At 39.2% G+C, this 19,734-nt stretch overlaps 2 protein-coding genes across 3 annotated transcripts; one reads left to right on the top strand and one right to left on the bottom strand.

Moving 5' to 3' along the window:
* The first annotated feature begins 5,616 nt into the window (after positions 1-5,616).
* LOC116260898 (RING-H2 finger protein ATL8-like) lies at positions 5,617-6,563 on the top strand. Its single transcript, XM_031639424.2, has one exon. The coding sequence runs from the start codon at positions 5,692-5,694 to the stop codon at positions 6,355-6,357; it is 666 nt and encodes a 221-aa protein (XP_031495284.1). The 5' UTR covers positions 5,617-5,691; the 3' UTR covers positions 6,358-6,563.
* A 7,465-nt stretch (positions 6,564-14,028) lies between these two features.
* Positions 14,029-18,869, bottom strand: LOC116261552 (protein MULTIPLE CHLOROPLAST DIVISION SITE 1). Of its 2 annotated transcripts, none has more exons than XM_031640376.2 (6): positions 18,609-18,869; positions 18,248-18,532; positions 16,466-16,632; positions 15,108-15,495; positions 14,637-14,797; positions 14,029-14,483 (listed from the first exon to the last, which is right to left on the bottom strand). In XM_031640376.2, the coding sequence occupies exons 1-5, from the start codon at positions 18,669-18,671 to the stop codon at positions 14,639-14,641; spliced, it is 1,062 nt and encodes a 353-aa protein (XP_031496236.1). In that variant the 5' UTR covers positions 18,672-18,869; the 3' UTR covers positions 14,029-14,483; positions 14,637-14,638. The 2 variants fall into 2 exon arrangements, with proteins under 2 accessions (XP_031496236.1, XP_031496235.1); XM_031640375.2 differs by having other exon boundaries at positions 14,613-14,797; positions 18,609-18,868.
* Positions 18,870-19,734: the final 865 nt, after the last annotated feature.

The raw sequence follows: 19,734 nt of genomic DNA, 5'->3' as shown, positions 1-19,734 counted from the left end.
GAGGCCTATACAATCACCTGCAAGTGTAGCTACATAAAGTACGTGGGTAATCATGCATCTCGTCCGGAGTGGGCTAGTGGGATTGTGGCAGATGCACCAAGAATAAAGCCTTCCGGTACTTCTAAAAAGATTGGATAAGTTATCCCGAAAAAAGGGAAATTGACAAGGAAGATGAGACAGAGTGGGAAAAAAAAGATATGTGCACCAGGATCCTATTCATATTAAAATAGCAAAAGAAAATCTGCCGCCAATTCCTTTGACTTACGTTCTTGATAGACTTGGAGATTAAGCTGCTGATCGATCCAGCAGAAGGAAGGGGCCGGAATTTCTGCCCATTCGTGGGATAGAAAAGGTGTGGAGGTGTTGGTCCCAACATGGCATTATTGTTTTTCTCAAGATTCGTAAGTTAAAAAGCGTTAAGACAATCAATGATCATGAACAGGAAGACGTCTCGACAACTTTTCCCTGGACAACTTATCCTACCAAATTCCCCCTACAATCTAAAAAGTGATGAAACTTCTTGTGGATTTCTCCTGAAAATTAAACTCTTGTGTTTTGTTTGAACTTAAGGCGTGATTATCATGCGCCCCAACCTGAAAATATTTTCATGGATCGTTTAGATGGTTGTTTTACCTATATAAAACATTCAAATATTTTTACATAATTTTTCAACCCAATTATTCATCCAAGCAAACTTGTCAGAGTTCACTGGTGATATAAATATCTTTCAGCTGAGTTGACATACTCACTTCTGATATTTTCAAAAAGGTAGATGCTAGCGTGCTCCTCCTTCTAAAAAGCGCAAAAAACCCACCTTCAGAAATCAACGCGTGCAAAGTTGGCTGTGGTTTATCCACCTGCATATATGTTCGTCATGAGAGTGAATGATTGATCAATTACATCTATCTAATACTGTCTGACGACGTAATGGGAGCATTTGATAGTCTCAGATTTGAAATCTTCAAAATTTAAAAACCATAGATTTAAAATCTGATATTTCCCCCTCGGATCTTAAAACCAAAAAGGTTCTTAGTGTAGATTTTAGATCCAACTTTGGTTCTTCAGCTTGATGAACCATGAATTTTATTAAGGATTTTTTTGGCACATTTGTAAAAGCAAGTCATGCCATATCCATATCGGATCTATGATTTTCAAATCTGAAACGATCAAACACCCCTATAGGAAAAACGAATTCCAATTAATTTCCAACTGTGAATTCCAAGTTGGTGTTGACCCTTTGCCAGAATCTAAGCTGATTAAGAACAATTATCTCGCCTTTATTGCTTAAGGATGTAATATCTGCTAATAAATATTTAGTGATGGATGGCCGCACTTGATTTTTTTTTTTTTTGGTACTTTTTGTCTTTCCAACGGGTGACAAGAAATTATATGACCAAACATGTGTTCGAACCTATCGTGCAAATTTTAAGCTTCTTTCCTTGGGACATAACCTGTAACCTTTCTGCCAAACGATGTTCTTAACTTGTATTTTTTCTTCCTTCTGTGATATTGAGATGTACCAACCTACTTACATTTTCTAGTACGCCTATATCATATGACACCAGCAGCAGCCATGAGTGAAATATGTTGTCTCTTACGGAGTATGTGTCCTTATGTGGCTTTTGTATTATATATGTTTGTTCAATCTATTTGTATTCTGTGCACATAATATGAAAGTGGATGCTATTTGCTAATAAGAAGATCTTCCTATTAGAAATAGAAATGGCTGACAATTTCTACCATATTAGTGCTTTGAATTATCTTGTGTCTAGTTTCGAGTTTAGTTGTGCTGATCATTTTACATGAAGAAACTAATCGAATTAAATTGGATTTTCATTCACTAAAATTAATTTAACTTTTATAGTCAAGTTTAGTGTGGCTAATACTCTATCCAGACACATGTTTATACAATTTTCATGACTCAATAGTCGTTGTCAGCTCGTACTTGAAGGCTCTTTCTATTGCAAGTAAATGTACTGTCAAGAAGTGAAGGAAAAAAGAAAAACCTCTAATAGTAGTCATGAATCATTTGTGAACCAGAAATGCTAATTAATTATACGAAAGGAAAAGGAAAAACTGTTCTTAAGTTTAGAGTGATTCTCCAACACCAAAATCAATCCACAGGACCATAAAATAAATATGTCATGTCAAATTGAAGATACCGCTTGTAATCGGGATATAATTAAACTGAACTTTCATTATCATTCGGGATGTTTTTTTTTATGTTTTATGCAATTAAATGAAAGCCAAGAGAAACAAGTCAGGCGATTGTCGTAAGTTGGGCAGTTGGGAGCATGCAATGTTTATGAATCGGCCACAAGTGGCATGATATTTTAAGTCATTAAATTTAATCGATCGATCCGTGGATTAAAGGATGTCAGTATCACATGTTGCTCTTTAGTTATTCTAAAATATTTTAATTTTTTTTATTCTTCGTGAAAAGGCGACGTTGGGGCTCCTTATAGCTCAGTTTGCCCTCTGCACAACAAATTGCTGACATCTGACTTGCCATGAAGTTCTTTTGATTCTTTGGCTCAATAGACTACATAGGAAATCAGTACTTAGTTGATTGTGTTGCCTAAGAAACATGCATTAAGGCATGTTTGACGGCCTTGAATTTTGATTCTAGAATTAAAATTCTAAAAACAAAATTCTACCACAAATTGAAATTGTAATGAAAATTTTAGTTCTAGTATTCTTTTGTGTTTGATAGTCTGGAATTTTGATTTCAAAATATTTTATTGATGAATTAAAACTATCATAACATGTGCTCTCAAAAGAGACGAAAAAAAACTAAAATTCTACAATCATAATTCCACCGCCTATTGTAGAATCACAATTCAAGAATGAGGCTCGCTTTCGTTTGCCGAGAGACACAGGAAAAGATAGTTATATGCTATCTTTATGAGACAGAGAGAATTAAGGTATGTACACCATAAGTAGGATTTAAGAAGGCAAAAACAGATTACAACGCAAGATTTTACGAGAAAAAAAATTAAGCAATTGAAATTGCACGCAAAGAGAATCTCGACCTGCATCATTACCCTCCTCCTTTGCCTTTGATTCTGCTTCTGTCATCGTATTTACAAATCACCTTCTTAAATATACATAAGGTTGACATTGATAAATATGGTGAAAACATCTGTACGATTCATGTTAGTAGGTTTGTTGATGACCATCATGGAAATATTGGAGTCTCTCCACAAACAAAGGAGGTGTAACTCGATTATATAATGAAGATGGTCTTCACCATGGTTTCATACAGTACTAATATCACCTTTCTCGTGCAAGTAGGTGACTCAATCTATGGAACCATGTCATAGGTGATTCAATCTTTGGAACCATGTAAATTTGTGTAACTTCTCCCTTTAAGCCTTTATTTTGCATCCTCTGCGATACATCGAGATTCATCCTTTATTTTTCCATCGTCCTCAAGGGATAGGATGGATCTGGAAAGGAGGCACAGAGCGTTCAAATTTCCCAAGATCTTGATCTTATTGTGCTCATGTAGTTAGGTGACCTCCTACATCAACAGACAAGTTTTTCACATTATTTGTCGTTTTTTTTCATTCTCAAGTTTTTTTCCATTAATTCATTTTTTTCCTATAATTTGACTGTTGAAATTATGTGTCATTTTTCCAAATAATTTGATGTTGAATTTATATGTGTAGGTGGAAGTTACTAACAATATTGGTTTATGTACCTGGATCATTTTTGTAGTCTATGGGATTGTGGTCATCAATCATGGTAGACACCAGTATGACTATTATCAACCTATGGTGTCTTAGCCCCATTTTACTTTACATGCATTTTTCCTTACATTTTTTGGAGTTGGCAGTGCAGAACTGTAACCACTAGAACCCTGCTTTTTGGTCTTTGTTTTCTTCCTTTGATTCACTATTGTCCTTCTCTTGCTTTCTTTACTTAGCATCTTTTTTTGTAAATTTTTTTTTTTTGACAAGCCTGGATAAATTGATAACTGTATTGTTGGTTATCTAATATAAAGAGAAAAAATAATACGTCATGAAGGAAGGCGACAGGAAGAGCGCAAATTGCTTTCTCCTTGAGGCCTTTGTTGGCCTCTACATTGTTGTGGTCATCGTTGCCACCTCGATCTATGCCAAAGTGGCAGAGGAAGCGGCACCGCAGACGCGGCGCACCATGAAGCCCAAGCCAACGAGGCAGATGAGAGTGCAAAGCAGCGCCGCCAGCACCACCACCGGATTCGAGTTCACCGCCCCGTTTTGGCTGCTCGCCGCCACCTCCTCCCGTCAATGCCGCCGGGAGGGCCTTGCCCATGAGATTGAGTGAGAGAGTGCCATCGAGTGTTTCTTTCTGGCGCGAGAGAGAGAGAGGGAAAATTGTGAGTGTCAGAGTCGAAAGAGGACGAGGTTGGCGAAGGATGGGAGCTTTTTCCTGGACATGAGATTCGGGTATTTTTTCTATGTTTAATCAAGTATCGAAATAGGTAGGCCTTGGATCTGACTGATGGATTTGGTTCTGATCGAGTTCTAAGATTGGATGTTTGATCATACACCAATACAAAAATCAGTTTTGGATCAGCTAAATGCATAAGCCCGATTACTATCAAACCTCCCAACCAACCAAAGTATTGAAAAAAAAAAAACTACCCTGAATCCGACCCACAATGCACCATCTTAACCCAGTTTTGATTTAAAGGCTTGATTTGCATGGAATTGGAACAAGAGGAAACCCTTGAAAAAGTAAAGAGAACCCTTAAGGCCTTTGATATATCTAGACTCTTAGAAGCAAAATACTCATTTTCTAAGAAATCGGAATTATTTAACAAACTGGGTATTTTGTTTCTTGAATTAGGAAATTGAAACCTGAAATTTTGACTTCAATTCAGTTGGAGGAGGAATTATGATTCTGAAATTTTCATTCTTGAATTAAAGTTCCAAACCATCAAACGCGGCTAAAGAAGTAGTAAAAATAACGCAATGAGAATGAAGCCATGCTAAAGGTTGAACTGCTTTAGAAAAGCGTTTCCCTTTGTTTATAGACATTGCAATTCTATACATAGTCTCAACTGCAACTCTTGAGCTTGAAGTCATACTAAAGGCTGAAGGGTTTCAGAAAAGTGCCGAGACTACCTGTAGAATTGCGCTGTCTATAATCAATTGGTAACACTTTTCTAAAGCAGTTCAACTTTTAGTATGACTTCAAGCTCATGACTTGCAGCTGAAACTATATAGAATCAATCGGTAACACTTTTCTAAAGAAATTCAACTTTTAGTATAGCTTCAACCATATGAGGACCTCGCATAAATTCTTATTTTTAATTTTGCTACTTTTTTTTAAGGGTTCTCTTTTCGTTTTCTAAGGTTCCCTGATTTTAAGTAAGAGATTTTGGATCCCTGATTCTAATTATAATTTTCCAATGGTTCGGATTTAATACTTTTTAATGTTGGGATGTTTGATAGTAATCATATCCAAATCTGATTTTTGTACAGACATATATTAAAATACCCAGTCTCAGATCCGAACTCGAATAGAACCAAATCCAACAGTCAAATCCAAGGCCTATCTGGTATCCGAATTTCATGTCCCCAGAAAATCCCCAATCCTTCTCCTTCCTCTTCTCCTTTTTAAAGAGGGAGGAGCTCATCACTCTCACACACTCCCTTCGCTCTCCATCTCTCTCCCTCTCGCGCCAGAAAGAAACACTCGATGCCACTCTCCCACTCAATTTCAGGGGCGAGACTCTCCCGGCGGCTGCTGGCTGACCCGCCGGCGTCGACCGGGGGAGGTAGCGTTGAGCAGCCAAACGGGGCGGTGAACTCGGATGCGGTGGTGATCCTGGCAGCGCTACTCTGCACTCTCATCTGCCTCGTTGGCTTGGGTTTCATGGCGCGCTGCGCCTGCTGGTGCCCCTTCCTCCGCCGCTTCGGCATCGGCCGCCGCGACAACGATAACGACGACTACGACGACGCAGAAGCCAACAAGGGCCTCAAGAAGAAAGCGATTCGCGCTCTTCCCGTCGCGGCCTTCGACGGCGGCGCCGGCAAGTCCACCGACTGCGCCATCTGCCTGTCCGAGTTCCTAACGGGCGAGCAGGTGAGGGTCCTCCCCCGCTGCGGCCACTGCTTCCACCCGTCCTGCATCGATACCTGGCTAGCGTCCCACTCCTCCTGCCCATCCTGCCGCCTCCTCCTCTCCCGGAAGGCCGCTGCCCCTCCTCCTCCTCCTCCCCCGCCACCTCCTCCGACCGTTCGCAGGTGCCAAAGATGCGGGTTGCCAGAGAATTGCTCTCCGGCGCCCGCCCCAGACGCCGGTGCCGGTGGCGCTGTACGGAGTGTCGACCAAGAGTCAAGTGCAGAGAAGGTGATTCGGTGAGGCCTCTGCCTCTGTAGACGCTTTTGGTTTTCTCCTCCCGCCTCCTTTTACCATATCTGCAGTTTGTAAAGGGAAAATGTATGGCGGGTAGTTGGAAGCTCTTCCTTTTCTAAAAGGTTTCTGCTGTAAACATGTCACTACGTGAAAAGCGTGTATATGTATAGATGAAGGAAAATTATAAGCATTACCTTAGGATGGTTGCACAACTTTGTGGGAATTGAACGCAGTTTGGTACGCTCTTCCTCGACCAGACTTCGAAGGAAGACCTACCTAACCCTTGTACAGCAGCCATAAAACTTCTTGGCTGTACATCTTGTACGCCTGCATATTGTACGCTACACAGGAGCACCAACACGAGTTTGAATCACAGACTGCCTGCATGGCAACCAATCATCACCCCCATGATGCTAAACCTGTTTGGTTCTCAAAATTGGCATTTTGATTCAATTAAGACGCTTTCCCGAGTTCATAATTTCTCTTTATCAATCTGAAGCTTAAGGACTCTCGCTCGCTCGCTCGCTCTGGTGCTTTGGAGATGTGTCTGTGTTGGGCTGCTGGGAAGTTCCTGACATCTTTCCGTAGTACAGGAAACTCATAGCTAGGCACCATGGCCTGCATATGTAAGTGGTATGGGCAGTAGCATGTGGAGCTTTCCTTTTTCTCTTTTTCATTTTTGTTCCTTCCTTTTGTCAATTTTTATTGGAGGGCTGAGACTGAAAGATGCAGTCGGTAGGATATAGACAGATCAAAAGAACGGATTGGGGGAAGGGCTCGGGTCAGATATTGTAAGGACATGCAGCAAAAAGCAAGTATCGTTGCTCATTCTAGGTTATGCAGATGGGCATATAAATTATTAATGATATTAATCTTAGGCAGACTTCCCTGGCCTGGTGTGCCGAGCTGCTGTTGGCTTCAAGAGTTGAGCCTAATGTAAATAGCCGTCTTGTACTCCCCTTTGGGGAAGCTATGAAACTCACGAGTAACGAAAGATTCTACTGGGTAACGCCCATTTCCGATCTACAAGCAAGAGTCTTCTCATTAGTTTATGGCCAAGCAGGAGCCTTCTCACCGTGCCTTGTGATACTGACATTCTTCACTTTAAGGGGGCTTTCGTAGTCCGAAAATCTCGGACATTATCCAGCGAATCTACTATGGGTCCCAAAGATATTAATTATAAAGAGATTGAATTTCATATGCCCACTAGAAAGGGGATCTAAGATTCCGCTTCAGTTGGTGGATTCTATGCGTCTCTTTCATGTCGAGATCTCAAATTAGACTTCGAAACTTGAAGGTCAAGATTGGCAAACTTAATGGAAATGGTGTTTATGGTCTCAGTGGAGATAAAGAGAGAGAGAGAGAGAGAGAGAGGACTTGGGTCAACTTCCTCCCACACAAGGAGTACTAAAGGCAATTAATATGGAGTTGAATTATGGGCCTTCCAGAAAGGGAGTTCCACACGAGGGTTCTAAAGTGATGATTGATCACTTGGCCGTGATTAGGTTTACTAACTCCCCACTCCCCATATGCAGACATGACACAGCCACCACCAAAGCTGAACATCTCTAATCTCTATCATGTTTGTCCATGGAAAAGAACTCCAATACGCTCACAGATACTCTTCCAATTGGGTTGCAGTCCTTCTTCACAGAACATTATACGAAAGGCATATGACATCCCTTATCAGTAGTTATCTAAGGACTGTCGTATTTTCTTGTGTGTGTGTGTGTGTGTGTGTGTGTAGAGAGGGAGAGAGGAGCCGACCATGAGGTAAGTATAAACTTATAAAGGCGCGGAAATGTTGTGGTTTGAGTATTTTCCAATATGATATTCACTTTGGTTTGCATGTACCTCTTTAGAAAGATAGTGATAAGACTGATGATCAAGACAATCCTTATCAGAAATCTGATGGATGGTTGGCAACTTTTCTTGCCCCCACTATTTCGTTTCAATTTTTTTTACTATAATTTGTGTCATAGTTTGATGAAGATTATGAAATGTGAACATTTTAAAAGAAGAAAAGAGAAAAGGGAAAAGGGAAAGACTGTGACCAGGTATGCTTAATGACAGCTATTTTGCTTAGTTTTCATTATCTTGTGTGAACACGGAACGCTTCAGCGGCCGTGCAACACTTGCTTCGTTCGCATGACCAAGTGCTGTTCAACTGATGGATGACAGCAACTTTTCTTTCACTCTTTTTTTTTTTTTTTCCATTCCGATTGCAAACCTCAGCTTTACATCCTCGTGACCTTTGTGTATTGGGAAACTTACCTACCTTTAGGGCTCATTTGTGAACAATATTATACGAAACAATGCCTTATATTTCTGATTTGATAATTAACACAAACTAATACTAGAACTATGTTAAGTCCTATCACTTGAAAAGATACAAGTATTTGACCTGATCAGCTAAGAAAGTGATGCCCATGATAAAAGATTCAAGGAAAATCAAAGGCGGTCCCTTTATAAGGATGAAAAGGGACCCCTCAAGGGGAAGATTCCATTGTGTATTCACAAAAGAGAAGGCAACAATCTAATAATATTAGAGATAGGAGGCTTACCAATGCAAACCCCACAAGATAAACATTCATCTCTTGTGATCTCTACAAATAAAAAGCCAAGCGTGAATCACATGGTTAGAGACGTCAACTGTTAGAGGATATGGTTTCGAGATCTCCTTCTTCTTCTTTTTCTTTCTGATCGAATTCCACCAACTTTAAATTATTTATATTTCCACCTAAAATTTCATCACCGTGTACAATAGTGATAACGAAGACTGCAAGTGGTCCGGATCTGATTTGAATATTTTGTCAATCTCTAGTGCACCGGAACCAAATTGGATCCAGTTATATGACATTGCTGCTGTCCTTTGCCCTCAAGCTGGGGAAAAGATGGCTAAGAAAGTCACGGGAAAAGTTATCCTCTGTCCCATATGCTGGTGATGAGATCCAGAGTACACAAAAGCTGTGGCTTTCACTACGTTATGTGGCCTTTCCAGCTGCGTGCTACAAACTTGGATTCGACGTATGGATCCATCTGAGAGGTGGAGTGTTTGCATGTATTCGTTGCCGGATTTTGTTCCCCTTTTTGACATGTTAAAAAAATATCCAGTATCTTGGGTCCCCTCTTCGATATTAAGATCGCGTGGAGTTGTCTAATAAAGTAAAGCAGTTGCTTTACATCCGACGTTTGCGTGGCTTAAACAAGTTGAATTGAATAGACTCGTATTAGTGCTCATGTTCTTTAATATATATGACTTAGTGGGTTTTTGAATTGAATCTTAGAAAAGAAATACCGTTGTGGCGACAGAATTATAAAATGGATGTAAGGCTTATCTTCGCAAAAGCTTCCCACTTTGTATGCTAGGATTTTGGAACTGAACAGGATTGGGCTGAGTGGGATAAGTGTAAGTTACTCAAAAATCTGAACTTAACTTTTCCGCCCAAAATTGACTACACTAAAGAAATATGAACTGCAGGGAAAGGAGGAAACTGATATTGTATAATACTGCATTAAGATACAAATCTTTTTTTCATATCTCCATCAACTAGAGTGTCGTTTATTTACTATTCTCAGTGCAAAGGAATAGAATCGAACTAGGAATAAAATTGAACTGATGACCAGACTTTCACTGATCCACCAGTCCAGCCAACTACACTAGTACAAAGAATTAATTATAGTGATCTTAACAAGTTCCAACGGAATGACAAAGCTACATTGAGAAATTAAGCAAAAAGTAGGAAATAATTTGCATGACCAAATATGACAGTGACCGTGCTTACTTTGCTATATGATCCGTAAGGATGACATTCTTTCACATTTTCGATCATATCTTCTGCATATTACGCCAAGAAAATAAATTTCTTTACCTAAAAGAGTATGTAAGAATATAAATTAGTTATAGAATTGCAGCTGACCTTCTCCTTAAAGTTCTCATGTTACCAGACTTAAGTTCACTTTAGTTTTCAGGAAAAGTATAGCTCTCACTGAGAAAATAACGAACAGTGGGCTCTTTTCTATATCATTATAATAAAAAAGGAAGCCTTAAAATTTGAAACTGCCCCAAAGGAATAAAAAAACTTGCAATGTGAAAGGGCTGCCGGGAAATATCAACCGGTGAGATTCAAAACTAGGGAAGCTTGGCCTCAGAAGCTACGTATTTTATCATTAACCCGAAACATGCCCATGGCGTTTCACATTATTCAACCTTCAGTAGTTCGCTCTTCATGACGTATCGGAGTTCTGTTTTGTACTGCATTCTGCGTATGTTCATTGGTTGCATCAGCTGGTTAGGTCTTCGCCCTCTTTTGAACCATCCACTGTTCTATGGTCTTGCATGTGCTAAATAGAAGTCAGTTGCTTGCATTCATGGCGTTAAAGTTGCCTGTACATCTAATGAACGCCAATTTGTTTTACTGGTGATAAAACCATCAACGTGGTTGGAATGATGCGGCCAATTAATTGGAAATAAATGTGTTGTCGAGCATGTTGAATGCCATGGACGACCATTGTAGTTGGAAATTAAAGATAAATTTTCTAAATTCAGATTCCAAAGGCATATTCTCTTGCTTTTGCTTACAGAACAAGTCAAAAGTAGGGGCAAAGCTATGAATTTTTCATTGTAGAGGTCAAACTACAGTTTTGCCAAAATATAATTTTTCAAAATTTTTTATATAGGTTAAACTAAAATTTTAAAACTTATAAATAAAATTTTGATTTTTTTTAATTCTGAGTGGGGGCTACTCCTACCTCCGCCCCTGGTCAAAAGGTTGTGGATGTAGTATACTAAAATTGCCGGTGTTGTAGAAATATCGGGTATTGAATTGAATCCTTTATTGAAGAAGATTGAAAAGAATGGTCGAATCGAATTAGTCTCGAATTTTTTTTTAATCCAAAAAATTCAGAGAGTAAAGATTTTTTACAAAAGGAAAATAAGAAGAAAGAAATCAGCGAGTTCAGGCTGGCCCAAATCGATTCTGAAAGAAAAAAAGGCTAAAATAATTCGCATATTATATAGAAACCATTAATACAGTTTGTCATCCCCCTCCTAAAATGACTGAAACTTCTTCCTGAACATATTATCTTGGTGGGGTTGTTTTGATTAACCCCATTCAGTTCATGTCTTGCGTATACACTGTCTTCTGTGTCATCGTGACGCCACACGCATATGCACATACTTTTACAAGCTTTCTGTACAACTCCTTTTCTTTTGGAACAGGTTTCAAGAGAAGAACAGGCCACACTTTTACAAGCTTTCTGTACAACTCCTTTTCTTTTGGAACATGTTTCAAGAGAAGAACAGGCCATACTTTTACAAGCTTTCTGTACAATTCCTTTTCTTTTGGAACAGGTTTCAAGAGAAGAACAGATGTTGAACTCGATTTGGAAGCGGTGGTAATGAACCTCCGATTATATACAGAACGTAAGAAGCAGAGTTAATGATTGTGAAAACTTTCAGTTGTACTTGAATTGCTTGAACCTGTCGACATAAGAGAGAATTCCAGAAGATCTTTCTAATGCTCAACAGTATGTGATGCGAACTAAACAAGGCAAACCCATGCATAAGTTTACAATGCCAATTTGCATTCTAAGCTTTCCATGGAGTTTGTTGTGTTCGTCGGCCATGGTGGTCGGAACTGACCGGAGGTTTTGCCCCAGCCATTAAATGATTGTGGACCTTTTAAAGGGCTCCGATTCACCCATTCTTTTAACAAAAATATACGTAAAATTTATTTCGATTATCTAATATAATTTCATGAATAAATGATTGGACGAATCCAATTAGCAACCATAGTTGTTTTCGTATCACACGGGCTAACGCAGTCCACGACTAACTTTCAGTTTGTGATGGAAATTGGAAGTGGGGAGAGACATGAGGACGTGCAAGGCGGAACGAGGATACCAGGACATGGGTTTTTGGTACTTGTTTTGTAAACTTTTTACGAAAAAATATAACTGCTAAACCTGCCAAGAAATAAAATAAAATATTGGTCGTATCAATCAGGCTTCAGGCTTTGCATTATCATGGTTGGACTATGGACATCAATGGATCTGATTAGTATCAGATATCCCACCGATCTGCTTCAAAAAGGTTGGATATGGAAAAAAAAAAAAAGAAAAACTTAACATCCAATTAATAAACCATACCGTGTTTGAATTTGAGAAATGATACCTAACTGGATTCAGATTATAATTCGGTTTTAAATAAATATTTGATCAGATTTGGGTTCTACTTCAAATAAATATCTTGTATCTAATATCCACATATTTTGGAAGTCGTCTCTTAACATATCATAATATTGTTCAGATTTGGTTGTGTACTACAAGTGGGCTTTGGATGTGAAAATAAAAGTTGGATTCAGATGAATTTCAAATTGCGAATTTGAAAATCAGATATAGACTTTTCTTTATTTATATTCAAATCCAACCATGCAATCCTAACGTCCAATAAATCGGATATGGTGAAGTATATCAAGTGTGACGCATCTGCATCCCTGTTAGGATGCGTTTGGAATCTAGTCAAACAAGCAAGAATGGGGAGCTGGATACTAAATTTATTGGCAAAAGTCAAATGGAGATTAGTTTTCCACCCAGCAGTCCAGCTCAGTGCTGCACTGATATGCGTGAAACTCTCATTTCTTTTCAAAGATTTATACAAGGGTCTGATTCAAGTGTCAAGCCGTTATAATCAGAATCAATAGGACTCTTCTTAGTCAGCATTCAGCAGTGCTTAAGTTACAGCCCAACTACGTCATTCCATTTCCACTAATTTCATATATCACCCGTCGGATGCTATTCTATAAGGTTTCGTTCATCAATGTGATAGAGACGTTTCCCCGCCTCAAAATTGCAGGAACTGGTATTTAATCACAGAAGCAGCAACCGCACACCTTCGATTAATAGAAGGACGAATTGAACGTTGAGACACGCAGAGACTTCGAATTTCAATTGTGATCAGATGTATCCTGCGCTCCTAGCTGATTTATATATATCGCAGTGTGTGGTCCAAGTTCTTGAGCAACACACACAAGGGTGGTGACCTGATCTCAATTCCTTGCAACAAGTGTCTACACAGTCGATCTCCCCGCGTAATTTAAGAGCATCAACACATTACAAACTTCTCTAACTCCTAATATTACTAAACAGAAAAAAAACGATCCTTTTTAACAAGTCTCTGAAAACCATAAAGAAAACTAATGAGTAAAGAAGATGGCCAATTGCTCGTCGTTCCCTGGAAAATATGGTGAGACACCAACTTAACAAAGAAAGAGAAAACACGGTCTTCATGATAGCAATAAAGCTAAAACCAACATGATTTCATCAGCTCGTTGCTACTCCTAGTATGGTGCTGTACAATGCTTATCGTCAAGCATTAATTAACAAAAGAAAGTAGATACATTACACTCTTAAGATTAAAACCTAAATTTAGCATATTTAAATTTGATTACCCTATTAAAAGATCATACTAGAAACCCAAAGCAACTCCTCAACGTCACAACCTTACCTTTACCTGAAAACAAGGCCCTAGTGATCTACACCTTATTTTGGGTCACGGACTTTGTTGATCGGGTCAAATCAAAATAGTTCAGTGTAAACATTTTTGCACATGGTACGTTTTCAGATTCAATATGACTTATACGAGGCACAATTTCTAAATTGTACGTAGTAAATTCATGAGTGAGATTAAAGAAGGTGATTCAAAATTCATGGATGCTGTTTACATGAAACATGTTCATGACTCATAAAGAAAAGTGGTTCTCATAACTGACGGATACATGGCTTGCCCAGGAAATAAATTTTCCAGAATATGGACGATCAAACGGTTTGACGTGACAAGAGACAAGCAGGGCATCAACATTACCATTCATGAACCACTTTACCGTCCTACTCAATGGGATCTTTGGATGACTGAAGGCATCTTATGACATATCATGAGAGAGAGCCATCAATTCATAACAATGACGCATTTCAGACCCCCAAGATTTGATCTCTCCCCTTGCATCTTTCTTTTGAATGTTCTCTACCTGAACAGCATCAAAGGGTGCGAGAGAGTCAAGACTCTGTTAACACTTTAAAAAGTGTGAAGCCCTTGTGAAACTCTACAGAAGAACCTTTTCTGAAAGAGATCCCTGCACAGACATGATTATCTCACATTAATTGTCCATGGGAGACAAATTCCAATTCAAGGCATGGAATAATACTATTATTTCTCCACTTTGATCTGAGAATACACAACATGAGAGAGAGAAAGAGAGTACACTGCATTCTTCAACACAAAATACCCTCATTTTTCAGTTGGTGTTTCAGAATCTAGAGGCTGCCCTTGAACATAACTGCCAGGAAAAGTTGAATCAGATGCCTCTTGAGCAGAGACAGATTCAAATGGTCTTTCCAGATTCCTGATGCTGCTAGGATCAACAGTGACTTGGTTGAGCTTTCCCTCCTGAAAAGCACAACAAACATAAATTACACTTCTATCAGAATCAAATGAAAACAAGTATGTCCCTTTTTCTTTTTGTCTATTGTTGGGGTGGGGGGGGATGGCGTAGAGAAATTTAGCGCTAAGATGGACACCAGCACATGACGTGCTGCATATATTTCCACATGCACACAATTGGTTTTTCATGCCTAGCACATAAAACCCCAAATGGTCAATGCGGCTCAATGTATCAAAACATAGTTAAGAGGAAAAGCAATGAGATAAAAAAGATGCTACTTCTGAAATATCCAACCGCAATTCTTCTGCCACTTACATTATTCAAGATTTCTAGTTTTTTCTGCAACGCTTCATGTTCCGCCCTGATTCTGAAAGGAACACCATGCTTTTGGTACACATTATTTTGGGCCAAGCTCTCATCAATGTCACTAACAGTGGTAGCAAAAGGATGGTTTGCAGGAATCCATCGAACTGTATCAGGGTCAACATCTGGAGGTATGGTTTCTCCTTCTTTAAGGAAAACAGTCGGTCGCTTCCACTGGTAAGCACGTAACCTCCTTTTCTGATGGATTGCTTGTTGCTCTTCCGTAAGAGTCACTGGAGCCAAACGATAAACTTTTCCACACATTTTGACTGTAGAGGTACTCTTGCTAATTTTGACCAATGGGTTGTCAAATGGGTCATCATATTTGAGAGGCCTCGCACTGTGAGAGCCAGAAGCATGGCGTGAATAAATGTTTAGCGACTGGAGGAACTTCAGTTTTGTAAAAGTAACACATGTCAAATGCACAAAGAGCCCCTAGACTAAGGTATGATAATTGATAACTTCTACCATTTTAAAATTGCAATGAGGAGATGCACAATTACTTCTTTAAATTCCTGAATGCAATGGAAATCAGGAGACAATTCCAAAAGCACGTAATAAATACCATAATTCTGGGTCATGAATGTTTATGCATTTCACATCCACCCCTCACACCAATTTGAAGTTCCTTAAGAACCAGTTGACTCAATTCTTTCATCATAAAAATCCCAGGTCTAAGTAGATTTTATTTTACTATTTTACAAACGATGTCTGCAGATAAAATCAACAAGTAGTTATTTTTGGAAAAGAAATTAAGAAATCATCTATTTATGGAAAATTAAGATACCAAATATTTGGAAGTGATAATTGGAACACGTAAGAAGACCAAAGCCACTAGAATGCTTCTTAGTGAGCCTGAAATGTAATATGTTCCAAAAGGTGAAAGGAAAAGGAAAAAGTAGTCGCTTCTAGTGAATAAAGGAGAAGATATTTCATTGTTGTGATTCAGAATAGGTTAGCTGGATGTACAGATCAGTAGTTGGGGTTCAAAATCAATAAAGGACATCCGCAACAGTCTAAATGAACAATGATCGTACAATCAACTGCCTGTACTTCCACAACTGGAGGTCTGGAACTTAGAGAAGAACTTCATCTAATAAAACCATGCAAGCACCAAAGGTAGCAGTATATTGAAGAAAACAATGTCAAAGTTCAGCAACCTTCTAACAGCGAGTACTTGATCAGAATAAAACTGACAAATTTTTAAGATGAATCAATTGGACTCACATCAGAAAACCACAACTATCATTCCAAATTTGTGCCATAAGGGGAACAAAGCACATTTAAAAAGGCTAGGGAAGATGGCGTACATGCCCCGTCGATCAGACTTGATGTGACCCCGTCTTACAAGATCTGCAACAGATCCAGGACTGTTGTATCTATATTGTCTAACAAAAACCTCTCTTATTGCAATCACCACAAACGCAATAAGGATGCCAAGACCTAATGAGACACTCACAGATATCTGGCTTTTCATCTGCACGAAAATAGGAAAAGTTACAGAAATTACCGATCCATATACTTAATTGCTCAACAACAATAACTTCAAGGGAAAATTATTACACTTTTACAAGCATATGGTTCATATTACTTGTCCTGTGCTTTACTAAATTCCCTGGGTAAAATGTTAAGTTATTAGATCCATATTGTTTCTGTCTCAGAAACAGGGCTCAGAGAGAGAAGAGAGGGGAGGTGGAGGGTTGATCATCCTTTAGTTTGCTACATGTATGGGCGATGTAATTACAGGTTTGCAACAGGTTGCGGCAACTAGCCATTTATCCGTAGGCTTTTATGTGTGCTAGCTCCTCATGCAGATATACAATGGGCCACATTTTATATCCAAATTTGCCACTGTTTCCTCCTCTTTCCTTCAAAAAAGACAAATATATTATGATCAAGAACTAAGGAAAGCAACCAGATCAGCACATTCATTTAAGATCAGTATGTGTCTTCCTTTCTTCATCGATATTTTCACTTTACAATGTCTTCATTTTCTTTTTCATATTTCTTCCTTCTCACTGATATTTCTTTTCGGCTGAACTGCTATCCCTTCTTGATTGGGTACTTCTTCATTCGTCTTATCATTTTATCTACTATGCCACTTTTTCTCCTCACGCTTGTGTAACTTGATTTTGTAGTAGAATCAAAGATTTTTATATAATGAAAACTGTGATTAGAACCCATATTTTTGGATGGAAGCATATTCCTACTATAAACTTCCAGGTGAACAGGAGGTTAACAATCACACCACAAGGCAAAGGCCCGAAGAGTCTCCTCCTCCCACCACACACCCCTCCCCCCCCTCATTCCTTTTGCCTTTGGGGTCCTGAGCTACATCAGGGTATGGTACAACCTTTAATTTGAGTGTCGTAATCCCACCTTTAACAGTCTATGAAGGTAGCACCCATCGGATCGAACATGCAACATGCCTTCTATATGCCCGCTTGCCCGACCAGCTATGCTACACACTCCTCAACTGTCCCTAAATTCAGGTTACTTAAGTTTTTCATTGAAATTTATTCAATGCACAACCATCCCACACTAGGCACTAATTTCAGACTTGCTGAAAGCGATATCCATTGTTCCCGTGTTCAAGAAAATAACTCCATTGACAGTTTCACCGTAATTCCACCAACCATAGAATTTACGTCGAAATGACTTAGCTCAACCAAAGCAGATTGCAACCTTCGACTCCTGATGACGTGTCATCCAGAAAAATTACCAGGTATTATATTTTGAAGAATCACCGTATACTTTAAGAAAGATTATCTCTTTTATTTGTTCTAGAAATAGCTCGCCAATGCAGCGTGGCGTCTTTACCAACCACAAAATCATCCGAGGCCGTTCAGACTAGGAATACTGGAGAATCGTACTAAGAGTGCTAGTTGTGAAATTGACAATAATTGAACAATCAAATCAAGACAACAACACAAGCTCTTACTACAAAAGCCTACTTAGCATTTTATCTGACCAAATCATTCTACGAATAATGCCTAACTACCACTCCACTGCCACATCTCAGTTCCAGGATACGAGCATAAAAGATACGAATTCTAACTACGAAAACAAGTTAAGCTTGAGAATAACCGCACCTTCCCGACAATCGACGGCAACGTGCCAATCGTTTCGCGCAATCTGCCGACGCGAAAATAATCCACCGCCAATTTTCCGGGCCGGTCACTAGAGATCCCGTCGTCCGAACTCGAGGACTCAAGCGACGCCCTAACCGGGACTCTCCGCCTGGAATGCCGTAACAGATAACCATTATCCAACGAAAACCTCAGTCCGTAGTCCGCTGTATTCCCGCTAAATCCCCAACCAGATGAAGACGAGCACTCGACGCGAAGTCCCCATGCCTTGACGGAAGAGCTCGATGACTAGAGCAACACTCCAGAACTTAATTCAACAACAAAATGGAAAGAGGGAAGGCGAAGGGAGAGAGAGAGAGGGTACCAGCGCGGAGAGTGAGCTAAATTTGAGATGAAGATGAGCGATTGCAGAGGAAACGGCCGCCATCTCCAGAAATCATCTTTGAATGAGCGACAGCCAGAGAATTTGTTCTTCTGTCTTCTTCATCCTCTTGGGGATGCCTTCATTCCGCTGCGCTTACTCTGGCTTCGACCCTTCCCCTTCTCGTCCCAACCGTGGAGCCTACAGCTTGAAACCAGGTGACCCAGAAGTGTACGTAAAGATCAACGCCAAATAATCTTCCCGCCACCTGCACAGAGGAGAAGGCTCTCGCCATTTAGGTAATTTCGTACAAAGATGCCTACGCTTGAGCTTATTTACTTAAACAACGAGTTATATTAAGATGTTACAAAATGGCGGCTGATTTAAAAAAAAAAAAAAACAATTTTTACCACCTGGCTAATTTACAAATTGTGTAATATCTCAAGAATTTAGTTTTATATTAAAAATTATGAAAAATGTTCAAAGACAAGGGATCATCGAATCAACAAATAAATGATTGTTAAGGAAGTGAGTTGAAATCCACCAAACCAAGAGTCGAGTGCAAAGTAACTCAGGTTGTTACAATCGTGTGTAGGCTTAAAAATAACAAAACGTTAAAAAATAAGAAAACCCTAATATGGCATGTCAAATATCTATTTTCACAAATAAGCCCTAAAATAGTTTAAATTAAAAAAAAAAAAAAGAGCAGTAGGCCTAGATATAGCCGCATGAATCTAAACCAGCCACAATTCAGCTGCTGAATTTTGTCATATGGATTTTTACAATGTAGATACGAAAAAGGGTTCAAACATAGATGAGAGAATGATAATCTGAAAGATTAGAGGCTTGAAATCTTTGCTAAGTCACCGATAAGCTGTAAGAATGCTGCCATTGGCCGCCAACTCCACAGGTTCTTGCTCCAATTCTTCCTGTTGTCGACACCCAACTGTTTATGCTCCCAATAAACTAGTCTATAATGCATTGATTTAATAGAATTACCCGGTTCATAAATAGTTGAACTCAAACGTTCCATTTAATCTTGTCCGATCCAACTCCCATTAACTTCTTCCTGGCTGGTTCAGATGACAACGACCACGTAGACCATAATCTTTCTCGTGGACTACCTCGC

This window comes from Nymphaea colorata, chromosome 9 (assembly GCF_008831285.2).
Source record: "Nymphaea colorata isolate Beijing-Zhang1983 chromosome 9, ASM883128v2, whole genome shotgun sequence".
NCBI lineage: Eukaryota > Viridiplantae > Streptophyta > Magnoliopsida > Nymphaeales > Nymphaeaceae > Nymphaea > Nymphaea colorata.
Note: the sequence above shows the minus strand (reverse complement) of the source record. Positions and strands in the feature narration are given on the sequence as shown.

Excerpts from the sequence above, each read along its gene's own strand:
- LOC116260898 (XM_031639424.2), top strand. The coding sequence starts at position 5,692 with ATGCCACTCTCCCACTCAATTTCAGGGGCGAGACTCTCCCGGCGGCTG.
- LOC116261552 (XM_031640376.2), bottom strand. The coding sequence starts at position 18,671 with ATGGCGGCCGTTTCCTCTGCAATCGCTCATCTTCATCTCAAATTTAGC. Across the intron at positions 18,533-18,608 it reads TTAGCTCACTCTCCGCGCTG|TCATCGAGCTCTTCCGTCAA; the intron begins GTACCCTCTCTC and ends GTGTTGCTCTAG. Across the intron at positions 14,798-15,107 it reads AACTAGAAATCTTGAATAAT|GAGGGAAAGCTCAACCAAGT; the intron begins GTAAGTGGCAGA and ends TGTGCTTTTCAG.